Below are 23,022 nucleotides of genomic sequence, written 5' to 3'. Positions count from 1 at the left end.
ATACAACGGATGGACACACTACAAGCAACTAACTGTCGATACCAAGCACACCCATATATATTCAGACTTGTGCTTTCTACTTCCGCCTGAACGTGGACGAGACAAGGAAGGAATTAGAGGACGCTGGTGCCACAATCACATTGAAGGAACCAGGGACTTTTAGCTACCTAGCGCCGTTGTTTGGACAAAATCGACATGATGCAGCAACATTTTTTACATCAAGGTTGCCAGTCGCTTTGATCGGGCGTAAATCGTATGAGGTTTATGTAGCTATCCAGCTAGCAGCCATATGCAACAAGCAGCCAGCTTACAAGACATATCTTTACAATATTAGATAATAGCTGTTTAGTTAGCTACAGTACTGTTAGCTAGCAAGCTATCTGAAATGGCCAATAAAAGCAGAGCATTGGCACAGAGGATGCTTCTCATCTGTAGACAGGAGACCAGAGCATATTCACTATGGCGAAGAACAACAATTCCGATTGCAAGCCAAGGACATCTGATCAAACCCAGCATTATGCATTTGAGGTTTTCTCTCAATGTCAACAAACACTCAACGTGCACAACAGGTAGCCTATATAATTTACTTCATGTCGGTCCATCAATTCTGATCTTGGAGACCCAGGGTGTGTGCAGGCATTATTTTAGTCTGACACTAACTCCTGACTTAAAATCTCAAGAACTATCTAACATCATTGTCCCGGACTGGGGTTGGTGAGCACTGATGTTCTGGAATCCAGATCATGGACACCCACAGAGGTCTGCAGCGTTTTCCCCCAGCCCAGCATTAATGTCAAGTGGTCAATAACTCATGAAGCTCATGACTAGCGGAGTCGGGTTTGTTACTAGTGGGCTGGAACCAAAGAGTACAACGTGGGTGTCCCGGACCAGGATGGAAGAACACTACTCAACAAATAATTATGTCTATGCTTAATATAGAGCAAGCATAACACTTAACTTTGTCTCTCCAGGTTCTAGCAGCTTGTCCTTTCGGAGTCACACTTGTGGGGAGCTACGGCCTGTTGATGTAGGAGAGGAAGTCACTCTGTGTGGCTGGGTTCAATACCTGAGGTTTGACATGTTTCACTGTTTCAAACACATTATTCTTCTCATACTGCTTCTATTCCTATTTAAAGTGGCCTATATTGTCACATGGAAAGAATTGCATTTTGCTGACTCTAACAGTGTACACATTGTTTTGCTCCAATCAGACAGGATTTATTTGTTATCATGAGAGATTTCAGTGGCTTGGCACAAATTCTTATCCCTCAAGACAAGGTAAGACTGTTTAACAGTTTTATGAATTATTCTAAAAACACTACTGCAGTTTATATTTATGGTAATCAAATTCCGATGTATATGTCATATATTTTAACGTTACTATATATTGACTATATATTTATTTGTAATTTGTGTCTCGGTCTAGGACAAAATTAATCTGAAAACAGCCTTGTGTGACTTACCACCTGAATCAGTGATCAGGGTGAAAGGCACGGTCAGGCTTCGACCAGATGGACAAGAGAACAAGGTGAGACTGATGACAAGTGGCAGTAACATTTACCATCAGTGTTATTGTGAATGACTCCATTCTGATTGTGTCGCCATTTTGTAAATTGTAGGAGATGCCCACCGGAGAGATCGAGGTTCTTGCAGAGAGTGTGGAGATTCTAAATGTCTGCCGTAAGCTTCCCTTTGAAATCAAAGATTCTGTGAAAGTGAGTACATGATTAAACACATTATTTACGCATAATATCATCACACACAAAAAACAAACACATTTATTGTTAGCATTATTATTTCAGTATTGATGAGCTTTACTCTTTGTTTACAGAAATCTGAATCCCTTCGGATGCAGTATCGCTATCTGGACCTTCGTTCGTCACAAATGCAGTATAACCTGAGGCTGAGGTCCCAGCTTGTGATGAAGATGAGAGAGTACCTGTGCAATGTGCATGGTACGAGTCCTTGAGTTGCCTCTCCAGTTCCTATCCTACTGTACTGGAGTGTATTTGTTTTCAAAATATGTTTTGTTTCCCTGATTCCAGGGTTTGTGGATGTTGAAACTCCCACCTTATTTAAGAGGACTCCAGGGGTAGGTGCTCTCCATTGTACTCAACACATTTGACTTTCTCCAAACACTATTTTGGATCAATTATGTGTATTATAGTGTAGGAGCTCCTCTATGAAATTATTTACAAAGGAGTCAGTTCTCCCTTCATGTTTTTGTATTTTCCAGGGTGCAAAGGAGTTTGTGGTGCCCTCAAGAGAACCTGGTCGATTTTACTCCCTGCCTCAGAGTCCTCAGCAGTTTAAACAGCTTCTCATGGTGGCTGGCATTGACAGGTAAACAATATAAATCCGTTGTACTGAATCACCAATTACATTGTTACACTTGATGCCCTGTGTCCATTGTTTCATAGATCAACAACTTTGGTTTTGAGCTTCTAATTGTAGCTCTCTAATGTAAATTTATCTTGCAGGTACTTTCAACTGGCCCGGTGCTACAGAGATGAGGGTTCCAAACCAGACAGACAACCAGAATTTACCCAGGTAATGCGATGATTAGCTCTGAGAAGAGACATGATCAACTATTTCTTAGGGCAGACAGAATAACTTTGGCAGATGAGTGTCGAACAGCTTTAATTGAGTTCCTAGTTTGATACAGACACACACACACACAGATAATCCAAGTCTAATTCTGCCCTCATTCCTCTATATTGCCTCTTATCTATCCTCCATAGGTGGACATTGAGATGTCCTTTGTGGATCAAGCTGGAATCCGAGGGCTGATTGAGGGCTTGGTCCAGTACTCCTGGCCTGTGGAGAAAGATCCTGTCTCCACACCCTTCCCCTGCATAACGTATGAAAAAGCAATGAAGGACTATGGAGTGGACAAGCCAGACACACGATTCGCCATGAAGGTTTGCTCAAAATACTTAGATATGATTTTTCATTTTGGAAGGTATTTTTAAATGCTACAATCTGATAGTGAAGTAAGAATATCCTGCTCCAGTGTTTTAGGTTGAAATGTGTTTCCTACTTGTATAGCTCATGGACATCAGTAAAACATTCCACAACACAGAAATAGAGTTCCTTAAAGATGCCCTCAACCAACCAGGAGGCTGTATCCAGGCAATCTGTATCCCGGATGGAGCAGTAAGTACAGTTTAAAATAATAATAAAGGATTCTGGTAGACTTAGGGTTGCAAAGGGTCGGAAATTTTCCGGGAAATTTCATTCCGGGAAGTTAAGCCCTGGAATTTGGGGAATTTTGCTTAAATTCATGAAAAAAGTTAGCTTATAACAGTGAACCTTTTTTTGTGGGATACACATAAAGCAATTCTAGGTCTTGTGGCATATTTTGGTTAAACTATCCCCAATTCAATGGAATTGCAACCCTCTGCATGCACAGTGCATTCTTCCATCACATGTACAGCTGATTCTCAAGATCTTGCACACTAATGAGATGCTATTGAGCCCACACTACTACACTATCTGAGCCAAGGACTACATGCTTTCTGGTAAGTTTTGATTATAATACTGGGTGGGGTGAATATATTTTATATGACATAGATTATTTTTTGTTAACTAGTAAATAGTAGCCTACAGCAAAGTGTGTTTAATGCAACAAAGATGCAGAATCATCTGGCCAAGTGCATAAAGTTCCCTCAGCGCTCACAAGCAACCTCTGACAAAAGTCCCTGTACTTCTATTCGAGGTGAAAATGATGAATCAGACACCTTATCGATAGCAACAGTTCATGGTCCTCCTGGAATCAGAAGTTTTTTTTACTCAATGGAGGAACGTAGTCAGAGAAATGCTGACGAATGTCTTGCTCAAGCTGTGTATGCAACTGGTGCACCTCTGATGCTCACAGGCAATGTATATTGGAAGAGATTTCTGAATGTTCTTCGCCCAGCATACACCCCTCCAACCAGACATGCTTTATCTACTCATTTGCTGGATGCAGAGTTCAACAGAGTTCAAGTGAAGGTCAAGCAAATCATAGAGAAAGCAGACTGTATTGCAATCATCTCTGAGGGGTGGTCAAATGTTCGTGGGCAAAGAATAATTAACTACATCTCCACCTCTCAACCAGTATTCTACAAGATCACAGACACAAGGGACAACAGACACACTGGTCTCTACATTGCAGATGAGCTGAAGGCAGTCATCAATGACCTTGGACCACAGAAGGTATTTGCAGTGGTGACAGACAATGCTGTGAACATGAAGGCTGCTTGGTCTAAAGTGGAGGAGTCCTACCCTGGTTAGGGTAGTACCCTACCCTGAAATGGTTAGGTATGTGAAGGGTCATCAAGTTATAGCAGCAATCTACCTCACCAAGCAAAGTGAGAAGAATAAGAGCACCACATTGAAGCTGCCCAGCAACACCCGTTGGGGTGGTGTTGTCATCATGTTTGACAGTCTCCTGGAGAGGAAGGAGTCTCTCCAAGAAATGGCCATATCACAGTCTGCCGATATGGACAGCCCCGTCAAGAGGATCCTCCTGGATTATGTATTTTGGGAGAGAGTGGTAAGCAGCCTGAAACTCCTGAAACTTATAGCAGTAACCATTGCACGGATTGAGTGAGACAATGCCATCCTGTCTGATGTTCAGACTCTGCTTGCAGATATAAGAGAAGAAATCCGTACTGCCCTGCCCACTTCACTGTTGCTCCAAGCAGAGGAAACTGCAGTTCTGAAATACATAAAAAAGCGTGAAGACTTCTGCCTGAAGCCCATACACGCCGCAGCGTACATGTGGCAAGAGCATCCTGTCTGGTGCAGAGATCAACAAGGCCATTGATGTCATCAATACCGTGTCTCGCCACCTTGGCCTGGATGAGGGCAAGGTTCTTGGTAGTCTGGCAAAGTACACTTTCAAGCAAGGTCTTTGGGATGGAGATGCAATATGTCAGTCGTGCCAACATATCTCATCAGCTACCTGGGTGGAAGGGACTTTGTGGATCTGAGGCTTTTTCCCCTGTTGTCTCCATCATCCTCCAAATCCCACCAACATCAGCCGCCTRAGAGCGCAACTGGTCCTTGTTTGGGAACACACTCACCAAAGAACGCAACAGGCTGACCAACACAAGGGTTGAAAATTGGTGGCCATTCGGGCATATTTGAGGATTTTAAGCCTGACCACGAGCCATCAACAAGGTTGGAAAGTGACAGTGAAGATGAGGAATCAGAGTCTGATGTTCAAGAGGTGGACATTGAGAAGGTCCAGGGAGAAGACATGGAAGCCTGAGATGAAGACAAGCAAAGCTTTAGTTTCTCGACTATCATTTTACAGATGTATGTTTAAAACGTTTGTGGAAAATGTGATGGATCATTGGGGATCATTCAATATTCCCTTTCTTTTGTTGTTCAGTGAAATCATCCCATGTGAAGAGTCAACTCATTTAATTAAAGTTCAATCTGTAACTAAATTGTTTTTTATTTCTATTGGAAGGATTTAATCATTTGCAATTATGTCTGCTTATGATAAGGTGAAAGGTTTATGCTTCTCTCTTCGTATGATATGGTAAATATATCCAATGCAAAAAACATCTACATTTAAATTATATTAATCATATTAATTTTCATATATTTCTGTTAATTCCCACGGAACGTTTCCACCTCTGAATATTACCTAAAATGTGCAACCCGAGGTAGACTGTTCTAGTAGATTCTGTTAGCCTATTACTTTTGTTAAGATTTGTGCATCAAATAAAGATTGTCTATGCTTGTTGTGATGATATAGTGCCAATAGAAAGTCTATACCCCCTTTCAAAATGTTCACCTTTTGTTGTCTTACTGCCTCAAATTACAGTACATTGAAATAGTTGTTTTCCCATTGATCTACACATCCTACCCCACAACTTCTAAGTGAAAAAAATATTCATTTTTGGGGGGGGAAATCTATAAAAAACTGAAATAGCTTGGTTGGATAAGTGTCCACCCCTTTGTAATAGCAATCCTAAATTAGCTCAAGTGTATCCAATCACCTTCAAAATCACACACCAAGTTAAGCAAACGCTCAACAATGAGCACCAAGGAGCTTTCAAAAGAACTCTGGGACAAAGTTGTGGAAAGGCACTGATAAGGGGATGGGTATGAAACATTTCAAAGGCCTTGAATATCCCTTGGAGCACGGTCAAGACGATTATTAAGACGTGGAAGGTTTATGACACCAACAAGACCCTGCCTACATCAGGCCATCCCTCCAAACTGGATGACTGAGCAGTAGGAGACTGATCAGAGGCTATCAAGAGTCCAATGGCAACTTTGAAAGAACGACAGGCATTTATGGCCAAGACTGGTCAAAGTATGCATGTGACAACAATATCCCAAGCGCTTCACAAATCTAGCATGTATGGTAGGGTGGCAAGAAGGAAGCCATTACTCATGAAAGCCCACCTTGAAGTATGCAAAAAAACATTTTGGAGTTTTGTGGACTGGACAAACTAAAATTAGAATTCTTTGGCCTAAATGCAAAGCGTTACGTTTGGCGCAAACCCAACACGGCACATCACCCAAAGAACACCATCCTTACTGTGAAGCCAGGGTGGCAGAATCATGTTACGGCGATGTTTCTCATTGTCAGGGACTGGGAAAGAAGTGATGGTATGGAAAATGAATGGAGAAATGTACAGAGAAGTCCTCGGGGAAAACCTGCTGCCCTCTGCAAGAATGCTGAAACTAGGACTTATTTTAACCTTTCAGCATTCCAACGACCAGAAGCACACAGCCAAAGCTACAGTGGAGAAACTAAGGAATAAAAAGGTACATTTCCTTGAGTGGCCGAGTCAGAGCACCCACCTACATTCAATCTAAAATTTGTGGCATGATTTGAAGATTGCTGTCCATCAATGCTTCCGAAGGAACTTGACAGCGCTTAAACAGTTTTGTAAAGAATGGTCAAATATTTAGGTATTTTATTAGGATCCCCATTAGCTGTTGTGAAGCAGAAGCTACTCTTCCTGGAGTCCACACAAAACATGAAACATGACATAATACAGAACATTAATAGACAAGAACAGCTCAAGGACAGAACTACATACGTTTAAAAATGGCACAAATAGCCTACATATGAATACATATGCACAAAATATCTAGGTCAAATAGGYGAGAGGCGTTGTGCCGTGAGGTGTTGCTTTATCTGTTTTTTTAAACCAGGTTTGCWYTTRATTTGAACAATATGAGATGGAAGGAGGTTCCATGCAATATTGTCTCTATATAATACTCTATGCTTTCTTGAATTTGTTCTGGATTTGGGGACTGTGAAAAGACCTCTGGTGGCATGTCTAATGGGGTAAGTGTGTGTGTGTGTGTCAGAACTGTGTGCAAGTATACTATGCAAACAATTTGGAATTTTCTTATAAAAAGAAGCGATGCAGTCAGGCTCTCAACAACTCTTATCCAGGAAAGACTGGCATGCATAGTATTGATATTAGCCCTCTGATTACAATAAAGAGCAGCACCTGCTGCTCTGTTCTGGGCCAGCTGCAGCTTAACTAGATCTTTCTTTGCAGTATTTGACCACATGACTGAACAATAAGACAAACCTAGAGCCTGCAGGACATGTAGAAGTTGGTAGAGACCTAATCACAGCTGTAATTGCTGCCAAAGGTGCTTCCACCAAGTATTGACTCAGAGGGGGTGGAGACATATCCAATTATGATATTTCAGTTTAGTATTTTCAATATATATAATTTTTCTATGGTGGTAGATAATTGTATTTAAATAAGGATTTTATTCCCATGAAACTCTGATGCACTGACAACAAAATGTGAAAAAAGTTTAAGGGGGTGTCGACTTTTTATAGGACATCTGTGTTCAATATTTCACTCCAGAAACATTTGACGGGCAAAGATCACGAATCCCTGAAGCAAACTGCCAGGACCAAGTTCGGCCAGGTATGTAACCTCGCGTTTTAAACCCCCCCGCTGCTTTTACAGGACATTCAGCAAAAGAGAACAAACTGTCTTCATGAAATATTAATCTGGAATATGATCAATAAGCCAAGATGACTGTGAAGAAAATGTTGAACGAAGCACATGGCATAATTGCCCTGAGGCAACGATAGACCTCACCAATCCTAYAGTTGTGCAATCCTGAAAATCTTGTACGACCCCCTTTTATAACGAAGTGACATGATTGGTAAACACAAAACTCATTTGAGACTCCATTACGGCTAATGATGTATTGGGTTTAGCAATTCATAGTTAAAGAGATATGAAAACCCAATGACTGCTAGGCATTCAAGTCTGTCGGCGCCATGCCCGAAGGCTAGCTGCATCAGAGGAATGCCAATTAAGCCTAGTATTTTTTGTGATATTTTTGTATTTTTTTTCCCAAGGAAGTGAGTGTAGTTTTGGTGAAGGCAGATGGTGCATTGAAGTCTCCCCTCAACAGACTCATGCCTGCCTCAGCTAAACAGCAGCTGCTCCAGATGGCCCAGGCCAGACCTGGGGACCTGCTGCTCATCTCTGCTGGGACGCAGGAATGTGTGGTGAGTTACAATCTGATTTGGTCCCAAACGGCACCCTGCCTATATAGTGGACTACTTTTAACCGGGGCCCATATGGCTCTGGTGAAAAGTAGTGCACTATGTGGAGAATAGGGTGCCATTTGGGATGTAGATCCTTTGCATGCCTCACCTACATTAAAGATAACCATCATGGAACTGTTTCAAAGTTAGCCCTGTTGGTCGAAATAAGTGATGTGGTGGTCAGTGCTTTGAGGTTGATCGCTTTGATATGAACCAGTAGCACAGTATAGTTCATACACATAACACACTGGAAAGTTTGATTTGTTTTCTTTTTTTTAAATTAAAAGCTAAATGTTTATATTTTTCTCATGCGTCATTGGGCCTGATACAGATGATACACCAAAATTGATGGTTGTTTTGTTTCAAATGAAAAAGTCTTTCAGAAAGTATTCACACCTGTTGACTTTCTTCACAGTTTGTTGTGTTGTGTATTAAATTGAAATGTGTCACTGGCCTACACACAATACCCCATAATGTCAGCGGAATTATGTTTTTAGGAATGTTTACTCCTTAATTAATGAAAGCTGACATTTGACTCAATAAGTACTCCTTTATTATGGCAAGCCTAAAACAGTTAGTGAGTAAAAATAAGTTGCATGGACTCACTCTGTGTGCAATAATAGTGTTTAACATCATTTTTGAATGACTACCTCATCTCTGTACACCACACATACAGTTATCTGCAAGGTTCCTCAGTCAAGCAATTCATTTCAGACACAGATTCAACTACAAAGACCAAGGGTGTTTTCCAGTGCCACGCAAGAAGGGCACCTATTGGTAGATGGATGAAAATAAAAAAAAGCAGACATTGTATATCCTTTTGAGCATGGTGAAGTTATTAATTAAACTTTGGATGGTGTATCAATACACCCAGTAGCTAGAAAGATACAGGCGTCCTTCCTAACTCAATTGCCGGAAAGGAAGTAAACCGCTCAGGGATTTCACCATGAGGCCAATAGTGACTTTAAAACAGTTCCAGAGTTAAATGGCTGTSATAAGAGAAAACTGAGGATGGATCACCACATTGTATTTATTCCACAATTCTAACATAAATGAAGGAAGCCTTTAAAGAATAAAAATATTCCAAAACATGCATCCTGTTTTGCAATAAGGCATTAAAGTGAAACTGCAYTTTTTCTCAGAAATGAACTTTGTCCTGAATACAAAGTGTTATGTTTGTGGTGAATCCAACACAACACATCACTGAGTACCACTCTTCATATTTTCAAGCATGGTGTTGGCTGCATCATGTTATGGGTATGCTTTTTTTAGGATAAAAAAAATGGAATAGAGCACAGTCAAAATCCTAGAGGAAACCTTGTTCTGTCTGCCTTCTAACAGACACTGGGAGTCCAATTCACCTTTCAGCAGGACAATAACCTAAAACACAAGGGCAAATATACACTGGAGTTGCTTACCAAGACGACATTGAATGTTCCTGAGTGGCCTAGTTACAGTTTTGACTTAAATCGTCTTGAAAATCTTTGGCAAGCCTTGAAAATGTCTGTTTAGCAATGATCAACAWCCAACTTAACAGAGCTTTAAGAACTTTAAAAATAATAATGTGCAAATATTGTACAATCCAGGTGTGCAAAGCTCTTATAGATTTACCCAGAAAGACTCACATCTTTATTCGCTGCCAAAGGTAATTTTAACATGTATTGAGTCGTGTGTGAATATGTATGTAAATTAGATATTTCAAAATTTTATGGGATATTGTGTGTAGATGGTAGAGGGAAAAAAACATATTTCATCCATTTTGAATTCAGGCTGTCACAACAACATGTGGAATAAGTCAAGGGGTATGAATACTTTCTGAAGGCACTGTAGCTGTGGAGCAATAGTGTACTTTTGTCGAAAGGGTGTGGGAGGAATTGCAATCAAATGTCAGAATAGAAGAAAATGAAGAAGTGTGTCAAATCCACCCATGCAATAGTCAATTGTCAGGCGTCAGAGGCTTTTGTGACCAAGCAGTTGAAAGCCCGTGCGTTCTGAAAATAAACAATGTTTTTGACATTCAATAACACAGAACAACCTTTTGTTTTTCACGGTGAATGCAGTTTTCACTCTCCTGATTTCCATTATTTCCTCCCACAGCGCCCTTTGTTGGGCAAGTTGAGGCTTCAGTGTGCTGAACTCCTAGAGGGCTCCGGTGTGGCTGTTCGAGACCCTTCAGCGTTTCACTTTCTGTGGGTGGTAGACTTCCCACTGTTCCTGCCAAAAGAAGAGGATCCTGATCAGCTTGAGTCAGCCCACCATCCTTTCACTGCACCTCTCCCTGAGGATGCTCATCTCCTGTATTCACTGCCTCACAAGGTTAGGGTCATATACAGTAGGAGGAGGGTTGTCTCCTTGGTCACATATTTATAGAGAAGAACCCTCTCATCAACTTGTTTCTGTGCCCTTCCTTGCTGTTTGGTACAAATAGAAAACTGTTAAAGAAAGTGTTGTCTGACATAGCTGTCACTGTGCTATTTTCAACCAGGATGTGGTCCAAACAAGAAGTTTGGAAATTCAAAACTATGTATTCAAGTATAACCAATAAAAATGTATTTATTAGTATAAACTTCTCACCATAAGTCAGTCTATCAATATAAACAAAGTTGACATCAGAGTATCCTGTACTGTCACTTCCTATGCACTGAGACCATATCATTCATCTATGTCTCCTGTGTCAATATGGCAGGTACGTGGCCAGCATTATGACCTGGTCCTGAATGGGTGTGAGATTGGWGGAGGATCCATTCGTATTCACAAGGCCTCTGATCAGCAGCATGTGCTGGAGACGATCCTCAAGGTAATGAACTTGGACTGGATAAGTAAGAGTACCAGAATGCTGATTTCCCATGTCCCATTTATATCAGGTTGAGGAGGATATGCAAGCACAGTTACCATTAGTATACCGTATGTCGAAAGGTGCTGCATTGGAAAGCGAACATTTTGCGGGCTCCTGGCCAACCATTTCTTTTTTTTGCACATAATGTTACATAACGAGGACTTCTACTTCAATGAGTCGGAGGCGAAGACATATAGTTTTTTCTGGACCAGGTCCAAATCCCTGTCACTCATAGGAGGAGGAGACGGAACTATAGAGGCCGGCGCCTCTGGGAAGGCTTTCCACTAGATGTTGGAACATTGCTGCGGGGACTTGCTTCCATTCAGCAACAAGCATTCGTGAGGTCGGGCACTGATGTTGGACGAATAGGCTTGGTTCGCAGTCCTTCCAATTCATCCCAAAGGTGTTTGATGGGGTTGAGGTCAGGGCTCTGTGCAGGACAGTCAAGTTCTTCCACACCGATCTCGACAAACCTGTATGGACCCCGCTTTGTGCACGGGAGCATTGTCCTGCTGAAACAGGAAAGGACTTTCCCCAAACTGTTTCCACAAAGTTGGAAGCAGAGAATCATCTAGAATGTCATTGTATGCTGTAGCGTTAAGATTATCCTTCATTGAACCTAAGGGGCCTAGCCCAAACCATGAAAAACAGTCCCAGACCATTAATCCTCCTCCACCAAAATTTACAGTTGGCACTATGCATTCGGGCAGGTAGCGTTCTCCTGGCATCCGCCAAACCCAGATCCGTCCGTCGGACTGCCAGATGGTGAAGCGTGAGTAATCACTCCAGAGAATGCCTTTCCACTGCTCCAGAGTCTAGTGGTCGGCGAGCTTCACACCACACCAGCTGATGCTTGGCATTGCGCATGGTGATCTTAGGCTTATGTGTGGCTGCTCAGCCATGTAATCCCATTTCATGAAGCTCCCCTGACGAACAGTTCTTGTGCTGACGTTGCTTCCAGAGGCAATTTGGAATTCAGTAGTGAGTATTGCAACCGATGACAGACGATTTTTACACGCTTCAGCACTTGGCAGTCCCATTCTGTGAACTTATGTGGCCTACCACTTCACGGCTAAACCGTTGTTGCTCCTAGACGTTTCCACTTCAAAATAACATCACTTACAGTTGACCGGGTAAGCTCCAGCAAAGCTGAAATTTGACAAACTGACTTGTTGGAAAGATGGCATCCTCTGACAGTGCCACGTTGAAAGTCACTGAGCTCTTCAGTAAGGCCTTTCTACTGCCAATGTTTGTCTATGGAGATTGCATGGCTGTGTGCTCGATTTTATACACCTGTCAGCAATGYGTGTGGCTAAAAATAGCAGAATCCACAAATTTTAATGGGTGTCTACATACTTTTGTATATATAGTGTACATCTAGTTGCATCGGCAGGACAGAACGTCAGAGTCCGGTAAGATCACAGGGGGTGGTGTGTATCTTTGTTAACAACAGCTGGTACAKAATCTCTAATATTAAGAAAGTCTCATGGTTCTACTTGCCTGAGTTAGAATACCTCATGATAAGCTGTAGACCATACTATTCACCAAGAGTTTTCATCTGTATTTTTCGTAGCTGTCTATTTAGCATCAAAAACCGGTGCTGACACTAAGACCTCACTCAACGAGCTGTATAGGGCTATAAGCAAACAAGAACATGCTCATCCAGAGGCGGCTCTCCTGGTGGCCGGTGATTTTAATGTAGGAAAATTGAAATCTGTTTTACCTCATTTCTACCAACATGTCACTGACATTTTCAACCTGACCCAGTCTGTATACAGTTTCGCATACCGCCCCAACAGAGCCAGAGATGATACAATCTCTACTGCACTCCACACTGCCCTTTCCCACCTGGATAAATGGAACACCTACGTGAGAAAGCTGTTCATTTACTACAGCTCAGCATTCAACACCATAGTGCCCTCCAAGCTCATCACTAAGCTAAGGAGCCTGGGCTTGAACACGTCCCTCTGCAACTGGATCTTGGACATCCTGACGGGCCGCCCCCAGGTGGTGAGGGTAGGCAACAACATAGACTCCTGTACACCATGTTCATCCATGACTGCGTGGTCACGCACGACTCCAACACCATTAAGTTTGCATACGACACGGCGGTGGTAAGCCTGATCACGATGACAAGGACACAGCCTATAGGGAGGAGGTCAGAGACCTTGCAGGGTGATGCCAGGACAACAACCTCTCCCTCAACATGGGCAAGACAAAGGAGCTTATCATGGACTACAGGAAACGGAGGGCCGAAAACGCCCCCATTCKCATCGACAGAGCTGTAGTGGAGAGGGTTGAGAGCTTTAAGTTCCTTGGTGTCCACATCACTAAGGACCTATCGTGGTCCGAACACACCAACACAGGCGTGAAGAGGGCACGACAACACCTCTTCCCCCTRAGGAGGCTGAAAAGATTTGACATGGGCCCTCAGATCATCAAAAAGTTCTATAGCTGCACCATTGAGAGCATCTTGACTGGCTGTATCACCGCTTGGTATGGCAACTGCTCGGCATCTGACTACAAGGCGCTACAGAGGCTAGTGCATACGGCCCAGTACATCACTTGGGGCTGAACTCTCTGCCATCCAGGACCTTTATACCAGGCGGTCAGAGGAAGGCCCTACAATTGTAAGACTCTAGCCACCAAAGTCATAGACTGCTCTCTGCTACCGCATGGCAAGCAGTACCGGAGTGCCAAGTCTGGGACCAAAAAGCTCCTGAATAGCTTCTAACCGCAAGCTGTAAGACTGCTGAACAATTAATCAAATGGCTACCTGGACTATTTTGTGCCTTCAGAAAGTGTTCACACATTTTGTCTTGTTACAGCCTGAATTTAAAATGTATTAAATTGAGATATGTTGTCACTGGCCTACACAAAATACCCCATAATGTCAAAGTGGAAGTATTCAACCCCATTGTTATGGCAAGTCTAAATAAGTTCAAGAGTAAAAATGTGCTTAACAAGTCACATAAGTTGCATGGAGTTGCATGGACTCACTCTGTGTGCAATAATAGTGTTTAGCATCTTTTTTGAATGACTACCTCATCTCTGTAACCCACACATACAATTATCTGTAACGTCCCTCAGTCGAGCAGTGAATTTCAAACAGATTCAACCACAAAGTCTAGGGAGGTTTTCTAATGCTTTGCAAGAAAAGCACCTATTGGTAGATGGGTGAAAATTGAGCATGGTGAAGTTATTATTTACACTTTTGATGGTGTAATAATTCACCCAGTCACTACAAAGATACAGGCGTCCTTTCTAACTCAGTTGCCTGAGAGGAAGGAAACCGCTCAAGGATTTCACCATGAGGCCAATGTTGACTTTAAAATGGTTACAGAGTTTAATGACTGTGATAGGAGAAAACTGAGGATGACTCAACATTACTAATCTAATTGACAGAGTGAAAATAAGGAAGCCTGTACAGAATAAAAATATTCCAAAACATGCATCCTGTTTGCAACTAGGCACTAAAGTAATACTACAAAAAAATGTGTCAAAGCAATGTACTTTTTGTCCTGAATAGAAAGTGTTATGTTTGGGGCAAGTCCCATACAACACATTACTGAGTACCACTCTCCATATTTTCAAGCATAGTGGTAGATATGCTTCTAATCGTTAAGGACTGGGGAGGTTTTTTTGTATAGAAAAGTAATGGAATGGAGCTAAGCACAGGCAAAATCCTAAAGGAAAACCTCGTTCAGTCTGTTTTCCACCTGACACTGGGATATGAATTCACCTTTCAGCAGGACAATAACCTAAAACACAATGCAAAATCTTGCTTACTTTAGTGACTGTGATAGTTTTCTCCTATCACAGTCAGTTTTGACTTAAATCTGCTTAAAAATCTATGGCAAGACCTGAAAATGGTTTTCTAGCAATGATCAATTTGACAGAGATTGAAGAATTTTGAAAAGAATATTGTGCAAATGTTGCACAATCCAGGTGTGGCAAGCTCTTAGATACTTATCCAGAAAGACTCACAGCTGTAATTGCTGCCAAAAGTGATTCTAGCATGTATTGACTCAGGGGGTTGAATACTTATCTAATCAAGATATATTAGTGTGTTATTTTTCATTATTTAAAAATAATTATTTTTTTATGTTAAAATCACTTTTGGCAGCAATTACAGCTGCGAGTCTTTCTGGATAAGTATCTAAGAGCTTGCCACACCTGGATTGTGCAACATTAAAGTATTTTGTGTAGATTGTTGACCAGAAATGACAATTAAATCCATTTTAATACGACTTTGTAACACAACAAAATGTGGAATAAGTCAAGGGGTGTGAATACTTTTTGAAGGCAACCTCTTTATTGTACACATTTTATCTTAATTTTTTTGTGCTGATTTTCTTGCACTGGCTCTATGCACACTCACTAGACTACTCACACATACTACACGGACACTCCAATATACGCACACACGCTACATATGCTCAAACACATACATGCATATTGACGCCAGACATACACACTCATACAGACACACTTTCACACTTCACGTACGCTGCTGCTACTCAGTTTATTATATATCCTCATTGTCTAGTCACTTTTTACCCGTACCTACATGTACATACTGTATTACCTCAATTATCAACTACCTTTTACCATTGCACCTTGATCAGTACTCGTACTCCTTGTATAAAGCCACTTTATTATATTGTTACTATTTCCCTTTTTATTTAGCAAATATCTTTCTTACTTTTTAACTCTGCATTGTTGGGAATGGGCTCGTAATTAAGTATTTTGCGGTAAAGTCTACACCTGTTGTATTCGGCGCATGTGACCATTCAAATTTGATTAGATTTAGTACCGAAATAAACAACTGATTAAGATCGGTAAACACAGCGCTCATTTTGTTGCTGCCTCTAGCTGCAAGTTTCTGAGCTGCATGTTCTCCTAGCTTGCTGCAAGTTCAGTCGGTAATATTTATTATCACTGATAATAAGACAGTATTTACTACTGTAGATGTAGGCTAGATTCTGTCATTAGCCTTCCAGCTTAGCGGTGAATAGAAAATTGCAGACAACTCTCTCTAGAGTTGGGAAACCCCCTGACTTTGTTCTTTTTTTCAGGAGGATCCATCTCTCCTTTCTCACCTGTTAGAGGCACTGGACTCTGGGGCTCCCCCTCATGGTGGGATTGCATTGGGTAAGTCAGCCATAATAACCATCCTAACTGACACCAGACACACTCAGACTTGTGTTTCTCATGCTTTGATATTTCACCATTTGTTCTACAGATGCTTAGTAGTAGACGTAGTAGAACTAAGTAGACCAGTCCCCTTGTCCTCCTGCAGCAAAATGCAATACCTAATTTGTGAGTAATATTTTTTTCCCCGACTAAAATCCCTTTTTCAATTTTCCTCTAGGTTTGGATCGTTTTCTGTCTATTATCGTCGGAGCCCCCAGCATCAGGGACGTGATTGCCTTCCCCAAATCATTCAGGGGCCATGACCTGATGAGTCGTGCTCCAGATTTCGTCTCTGAAGACGAGCTTAAATCCTACCACATCGCTGTCAACTGGCCAGCAGGAGACAAAGGGAACCAGGAGAAATAGACATTGCTGCTGCTGCTACACCTTTGTCCTTAAGCTGAGACTCTGACTCATATTACAGCTGGATTTACATTGGGGAGATGCAGGACAACTAAGTAACGTGACTTAAATGCGATTCTTCGACCGACATGCTGCAACTTTAGGTTTACTCACACTGTGGATGACCATTAATTGCATCAGTATAAATTCTGTCGGCCGAGTGGGGAGTTTTTTAGTTGGGACTGTCSTTCCCGCGTCTCTGCAACTTAAACCCAGTTTACACCTTTGTCCTGAAGGTCAAACTCTGACTCACATATTGATGTTTCCACTTAGCTCCAGTTTCCGGTTGAAGACTTTTCCAGTTGCCTCCTTTTCTCAAGTTGCACTTTTTTGCCAGCTTGTAGTTGTCTTCACAGGCAGCTCCTCTGCTAGCCAAATATGGTCTTTATCGATGTGAGACTTTGTCCTGAAAGTGACATAATATATGTACAATGTAGACAGGAGACACTGTCACCAATAAATTGTCATGGTTTGACAAATTCCTGTTTTTCTTATATTCTTTCATGCTACAAAGTACAGTCCTGTATACATGCTTTATTAAATGTTACTCAGACTGTGTGAAAATATAGAAATGTCCAATAGGGGGTAGCATTGTTCCATTTGATCTTGTTCACTTTTTTCTTCCTCAGACACCCTTATCTAGGACAGCATGACATTAACTGAAGCAATTAAGGTTAAATAAATTTCTCAAGGGTACTACAGTACCTTCTAGTACATTAAGGCTCACATATGCTGAACCTTCAATCTACAGATCACCTTTTACAATGCTTACCACCTAGCTACTAAATCAATGCAGTGTCAATCACCTCAGATGTTCTTTTTCTCTAAGATTATTGAAATCCACACTAATAAAAAATTACAGACAAGGAACTTCAGAGACCAATTGAGTTCTGGAAATTGAAATTAGTAGTAAGAATTTATTAATTCCCCTTCAGACTGCAGAGTTATTTTAGTACCATGCTGATGTAACCTCTATGCCAGTGTAAACTGCCACTTTTACAACAACAGCTGCCTGCCCACGCCCCCTGCCCGCCACCTTCGCTAGGAGACAGTTTCTAACTCTGCCGGGTACCAGACAGATGTTCTCATTAGTGCACAAAATACAGCCAACACTACAGCTTGTCCTGGATGCCATTTTGTCTGTCGTTTGCGGGGTTGAAGATGGTGCTGGTAGTAGAGCTAGGCTTTCCCCTGCCTTGGCAATTATAGAGTGAAGTTCAAAGACTAGACTTTCTTTTTTAGTGTTTTTTTTTGCTGAAAGAGATGGCTGAGGAGAGAAGGGTTTGTCTCTCCACAGTCAATGTTGAGAGGGCAGTAAAAAGGAAGAGAGCAGCTGCAACCCTCAGAGCCAACCCACACTAGTTCCACATTGTGATGTAAAGGCTATACCTTTTCATGTCTGTGCAGTACAGAGGGAAGGCACTTGATGCAAAAGGAACAGCATTGCAAGGCTACTACTGACTGTAGGCACATTGTCTTGCCGCACATTTGTACAAAACGTTGAAGCTGTGAATTTATTCACAGTCACTGCCGGGCCAAATTACCTGTGGTCCATAGTAAATTATGTGTCAAACATGAAAGGACAAAGAGAGGACAATTATGTTTACCCTCTGAAAAATGGTGTGAGCTTGCATGTTTAAAGTAACACTGCATAACCATGACTGAGGCATAATTATAATGAATTCCAGAAGCTCAGCTACCATCATTCTCAATTTAATGAGTCTCTCTGAATAATTCCAAACATTTTGTAATCTCTTGGGACAAGCGGTCTCAATAGTGTAATCCAGGTTGATGTGGTCTAGGGGGGTTTCTACCGGTATCTCGGAGACAAGCCCAGGGTTTGTCCCTAATGGGCATTTGTTATGGAAAGCACTTGACCGAAAATAAACTGGATTTAGCATGCTCAGTTAGATGTCTTAGCCATACAGGGAAATTCCTGCAGAAAGAGAATTGCATTGTGTGATTTTCTACTAGATCCGACTGTACATWTTTTTTGACAGTTTGTGGATTCATTTTAATTAGGTTGTAATTAGTCTATAATGAATGTATGTATATAGCATATGTTTKTCCCTATAATGTATTATCTTGTAGCCATGCTAAGCACACATTAGTATCAGTAATAATTGGTTCGTTCCATGAAAAGACGGTCTTTTGCGTCCCTTTGATATTTGAAGTAGAAATTGTGCACCAATATTGCATTTTAAAAGACCGTTATATTAAATGAAGTGTCTTTTAATATATAATCTAAAAATATATGTTTGTTAAAGTGCCAAAATTCAGCATTTTGACATGTCCCTACATCAACCCTGTGTCACTTCTTGTCACGTTCTGACCATAGTTCTTGTGTGTTTTGCTTGTTTTAGTGTTGGTCAGGACGTGAGCTGGGTGGGCATTCTATGTTGTGTGTCTAGTTTGTCTGTTTCTATGTTTCTATGTTTGGCCTAATATGGTTCTCAATCAGAGGCAGGTGTTTTGTGTTGTCTCTGATTGGGAATCATATATAGGTGGCTTGTTTTGTGTTGGGGTTTGTGGGTGGTTGTTTCCTGTCTTTGTGTTTTCTCTGCACCAGATAGGGCTGTATCGGTTTGCCACATTTTTGTTATTTTGTATTGTTGTAAGTGTTCACTGTTTTCGTCTATTAAACATGTTGAGCACTGGCTACGCTGCGTGTTGGTCCGATCCCTGCTACACCTTCTCTTCTCTTGAGGAAGGCTGCCGTAACACTTCTAGGAAGATTTTAACCCACTTAATCCCCAAATTCCTACAAGTTTTACCATCATTGTAAAGCCCTAGTTATTTTGTTTCTTTAACAAAGTAATTTATGTAGATTATTATTTATTTCATATGATTAGWGATTCATTTAGATCTGTCCCTCATTTTAAGGTCAACCCTGTTACGTGAACTGAAATCTCGTTCCAATATGCTTAAACTTTCCTTTTAAAATATTTTTTTCTCCAAAAGAAACATTGAACATCTAATAGTTAAATTATAGTGTAAAAMCAGGTGAGCTCCTTCTACTCTTTTTGGCCATTTTCTGTTGTTTTGTGGTGGTAACCATGTTACCCATAGACAGGGTAGAAATATTTTAATTATTTTTGGGAAAGATGAAGCTTTCATTCAATTGCCACTCCCTGTTGCAGACAACAAATTTCCATTCCCCCTTTCAAAGGGGGATTTATGAAGAAATCGTGAAACCATGTTAGTCAACCCTGTTACTTTATTTGAACTTAATAGCCACTTACTAAGCTTTTGATACGGTAGACCATTCCATTCTTGTGGGCCGGCTAAGGAGTATTGGTGTCTCAGAGGTCTTTGGCCTGGTTAGCTAACCGCCTCTCTCAAAGAGTGCAGTGTATAAAGTCCGAAAATATGCTGTCTCAGCCACTGCCTGTCACCAAGGGAGTACCCCAAGGCTCAATCCTAGGCCCCACCCTCTTCTGAATTTACATCAACAACATAGCTCAGGTAGTAGGAAGCTCTCCCATCCATTTATATGCAGATGATACAGTCTTATACTCAGCTGGCCCCTCCCTGGATTTTGTGTTAAATGCTCTACAACAAAGCTTTCTTGGTGTCCAACAAGCTGTCTCTACCCTTAACCCTGTTCTGAACACCTCCAAAACAAAGGTCATGTGGTTTGGTAAGAAGAATGCCCCTCTTCCCACAGGTGTTATTACTATCTCTGAGGGTTTAGAGCTTGTGGTAGTCACCTCATACAAGTACTTGGGAGTATGGCTAGACTGTGCACTGTCCATCTCTCAGCACATATCAAAGCTGCAGGCTAAAGTAAAATATAGACTTGGTTTCCTCTATCGTAATCGCTCCTCTTTCACCCCAGCTGCCAAACTAACCCTGATTCAGATGACCATCCTACCCATGCTCGATTATGGAGACATAATTTATAGATCGGCAGGTATTGTGTTAGATGTTAGATGTTCTTTACCATTCGGCTATCAGATTTGCCACCAATGCTCCTTATAGGACACATCACTGCTCTCTATACTCCTCTGTAAATTGTTCATCTCTGTATACCCGTTGCAAGAACCACTGGTTGATGCTTATTTATCTGAGATATCTACTGCAGCTCTCATCCTCCACATACAACACCCGTTCTGCCAGTCACATTCTGTTAAAGGTCCCCAAAGCACATACATCCCTAGGTCGTTCCTCATTTCAGTTCGTTGCAGCTTGCGACTGGATCGAGCTGCAGCAAACACTCAAACTGGACAGTTTTATCTCAATCTCTTCATTCAAAGACTCAATCATGGTCACTCTTACTGACGGTTGTGGATGCTTTGTGTGATGTATTGTTGTCTCTACCTTCTTGACCTTTGTGCTGTTGACTGTGCCCAATAATGTTTGTACCATGTTTTGTGCTGCTACCATGTTGTGTTCCTACCATGTTGTTGTTATGTTGTGTTTCTACCATGCTGTGTAYTCATGTGTTGCTACCTTGCTATGTTGTTGTCTTATGTCTCTCTTTATGTAGTGTTGTGTTGCCTCTCTTGTTGTGATGTGTGTTTTGTCCTATATTTATATTGTATAATTTTTTTTTTTTAAATCCCAGGCCCCCGTCCATGCAGGAGGCCTTTTACCTTTTGGTAGGCCATCATTGTAAATAAGATTTGTTCTTAACTGACTTGTTAAATAAAATAAATAAAAAATACTACAGTGCCTTCACCTATCAATACACAATACCTCATAATGACAAAGTAAAAACATGTTTTTAGAAATGTTAGCAAATGTATTTAAAATGAAATACATAAATATCTCATTTACATAAGTATTCACACCCCTGAGTCAATACATGTTAGAATCACCTTTGGCAGCGATTACAGCTGTGAGTCTTTCTGGGTAAGTCTTTAAGAGCTTTGCACACCTGGATTGTGCAACATTTGCACATGATTATTTTTTAAATTCTTCAAACTCTGTCAAGTTGGTTGTTGATCATTGCTAGACAGCCATTTTCAAGTGTTGCCATATATCTTCAATCCAATTTAAGTCAAAACTGTAACTATGCCAGTCTGGAACATTCAATGCTGTCTTGGTAAGCAAGTGTATATTTGGCCTTGTGTTTTAGATTACTTTCCTGCTGAAAGGTGAATTTGTCTCCCAGTGTCTATTGGAAAGCAGACTGAACCAGGTTTTCCTCTAGGATTTTGCCTGTGCTTATCTCTATTCCATTTATTTTTATCCCAAAAAACTCCCTATTCCTTGCAAATTACAAGCATACCCATAACATAATGCAGCCACCACCATTCTTGAAAATATGAAGGTCAGTACTGCATTTCGTTGTACTGTACTTGTACTTGTTCAATGACAATTAAATTGAATCTAATCTAATGAGTGATGTGTTGTATAACGCTTTGTGTTGTCGTGTCTGACTATGATTAAATGATATGACATGCTATTTTATCAAATTGATTACGTGATTAAATTAAACCATGCAACAATTAAACCATTAATAACCTGGGGCACCACGGAAGCATTAATTTATATAGAGCGGTTATCTCCCGAATCCACTCTCTTAAAGATCTGAAGATCTTTTACATCAATAGCAGTTAATTATTAATCGTCAACCCGATCGGTCTCATTCTGATTGTCGTAAAGTACTTGGTTATCTGCACGAACCCTAGCTAATAAGTTTAATCAGCAATACACAAATTGGCTTAATTATATATTTTCTAAATACCTAAATAATCACACAGAATTACATATACAGTGGGGAGAACAAGTATTTGATACACTGCCGATTTTGAAGGTTTTCCTACTTACAAAGCATGTATGAGGTCTGTAATTTTTATCATAGGTACACTTCAACTGTGAGAGACGGAATCTAAAACAAAAATCCAGAAATCACATTGTATGATTTTTAAGTAATTAATTTGCATTTTATTGCATGACATAAGTATTTGATACATCAGAAAAGCAGAACTTAATATTTGGTACAGAAACCTTGTTTGCAATTACAAGATCATAGTTTCCTGTAGTTATTTACCAGGTTTGCACACACTGCAGCAGCGATTTTGGCCCACTCCCCATACAT

The 23,022-nt window shown here is 40.9% G+C and overlaps 1 protein-coding gene across 4 annotated transcripts; it reads left to right on the top strand.

Annotated features, from left to right (window-relative positions):
* Nucleotides 1-49: 49 nt before the first annotated feature.
* On the top strand, nucleotides 50-17,846 carry dars2 (aspartyl-tRNA synthetase 2, mitochondrial). 4 transcript variants are annotated; one of them, XM_024009563.2, is made up of 17 exons: nucleotides 50-569; nucleotides 972-1,071; nucleotides 1,212-1,278; nucleotides 1,427-1,528; nucleotides 1,620-1,715; nucleotides 1,832-1,955; nucleotides 2,046-2,092; nucleotides 2,237-2,343; nucleotides 2,481-2,550; nucleotides 2,742-2,921; nucleotides 3,049-3,156; nucleotides 7,845-7,907; nucleotides 8,351-8,503; nucleotides 10,640-10,858; nucleotides 11,229-11,339; nucleotides 16,457-16,532; nucleotides 16,753-17,846. In XM_024009563.2, exons 1-17 carry the CDS (start codon nucleotides 386-388, stop codon nucleotides 16,938-16,940), a joined length of 1,995 nt encoding a protein of 664 aa, XP_023865331.1. In that variant the 5' UTR covers nucleotides 50-385; the 3' UTR covers nucleotides 16,941-17,846. The 4 variants fall into 4 exon arrangements, with proteins under 4 accessions (XP_023865331.1, XP_023865330.1, XP_023865329.1 ...); XM_024009562.2 differs by having other exon boundaries at nucleotides 7,817-7,907; nucleotides 8,355-8,503; XM_024009561.2 differs by having other exon boundaries at nucleotides 7,797-7,907.
* Nucleotides 17,847-23,022: the final 5,176 nt, after the last annotated feature.

The sequence above is a fragment of the Salvelinus sp. IW2-2015 genome, linkage group LG19, assembly GCF_002910315.2.
Source record: "Salvelinus sp. IW2-2015 linkage group LG19, ASM291031v2, whole genome shotgun sequence".
NCBI classification, from domain to species: Eukaryota; Metazoa; Chordata; class Actinopteri; order Salmoniformes; family Salmonidae; genus Salvelinus; species Salvelinus sp. IW2-2015.
The sequence above is the reverse complement of the archived record's forward strand: the minus strand, read 5'-3'. Positions and strand labels throughout refer to the sequence as shown.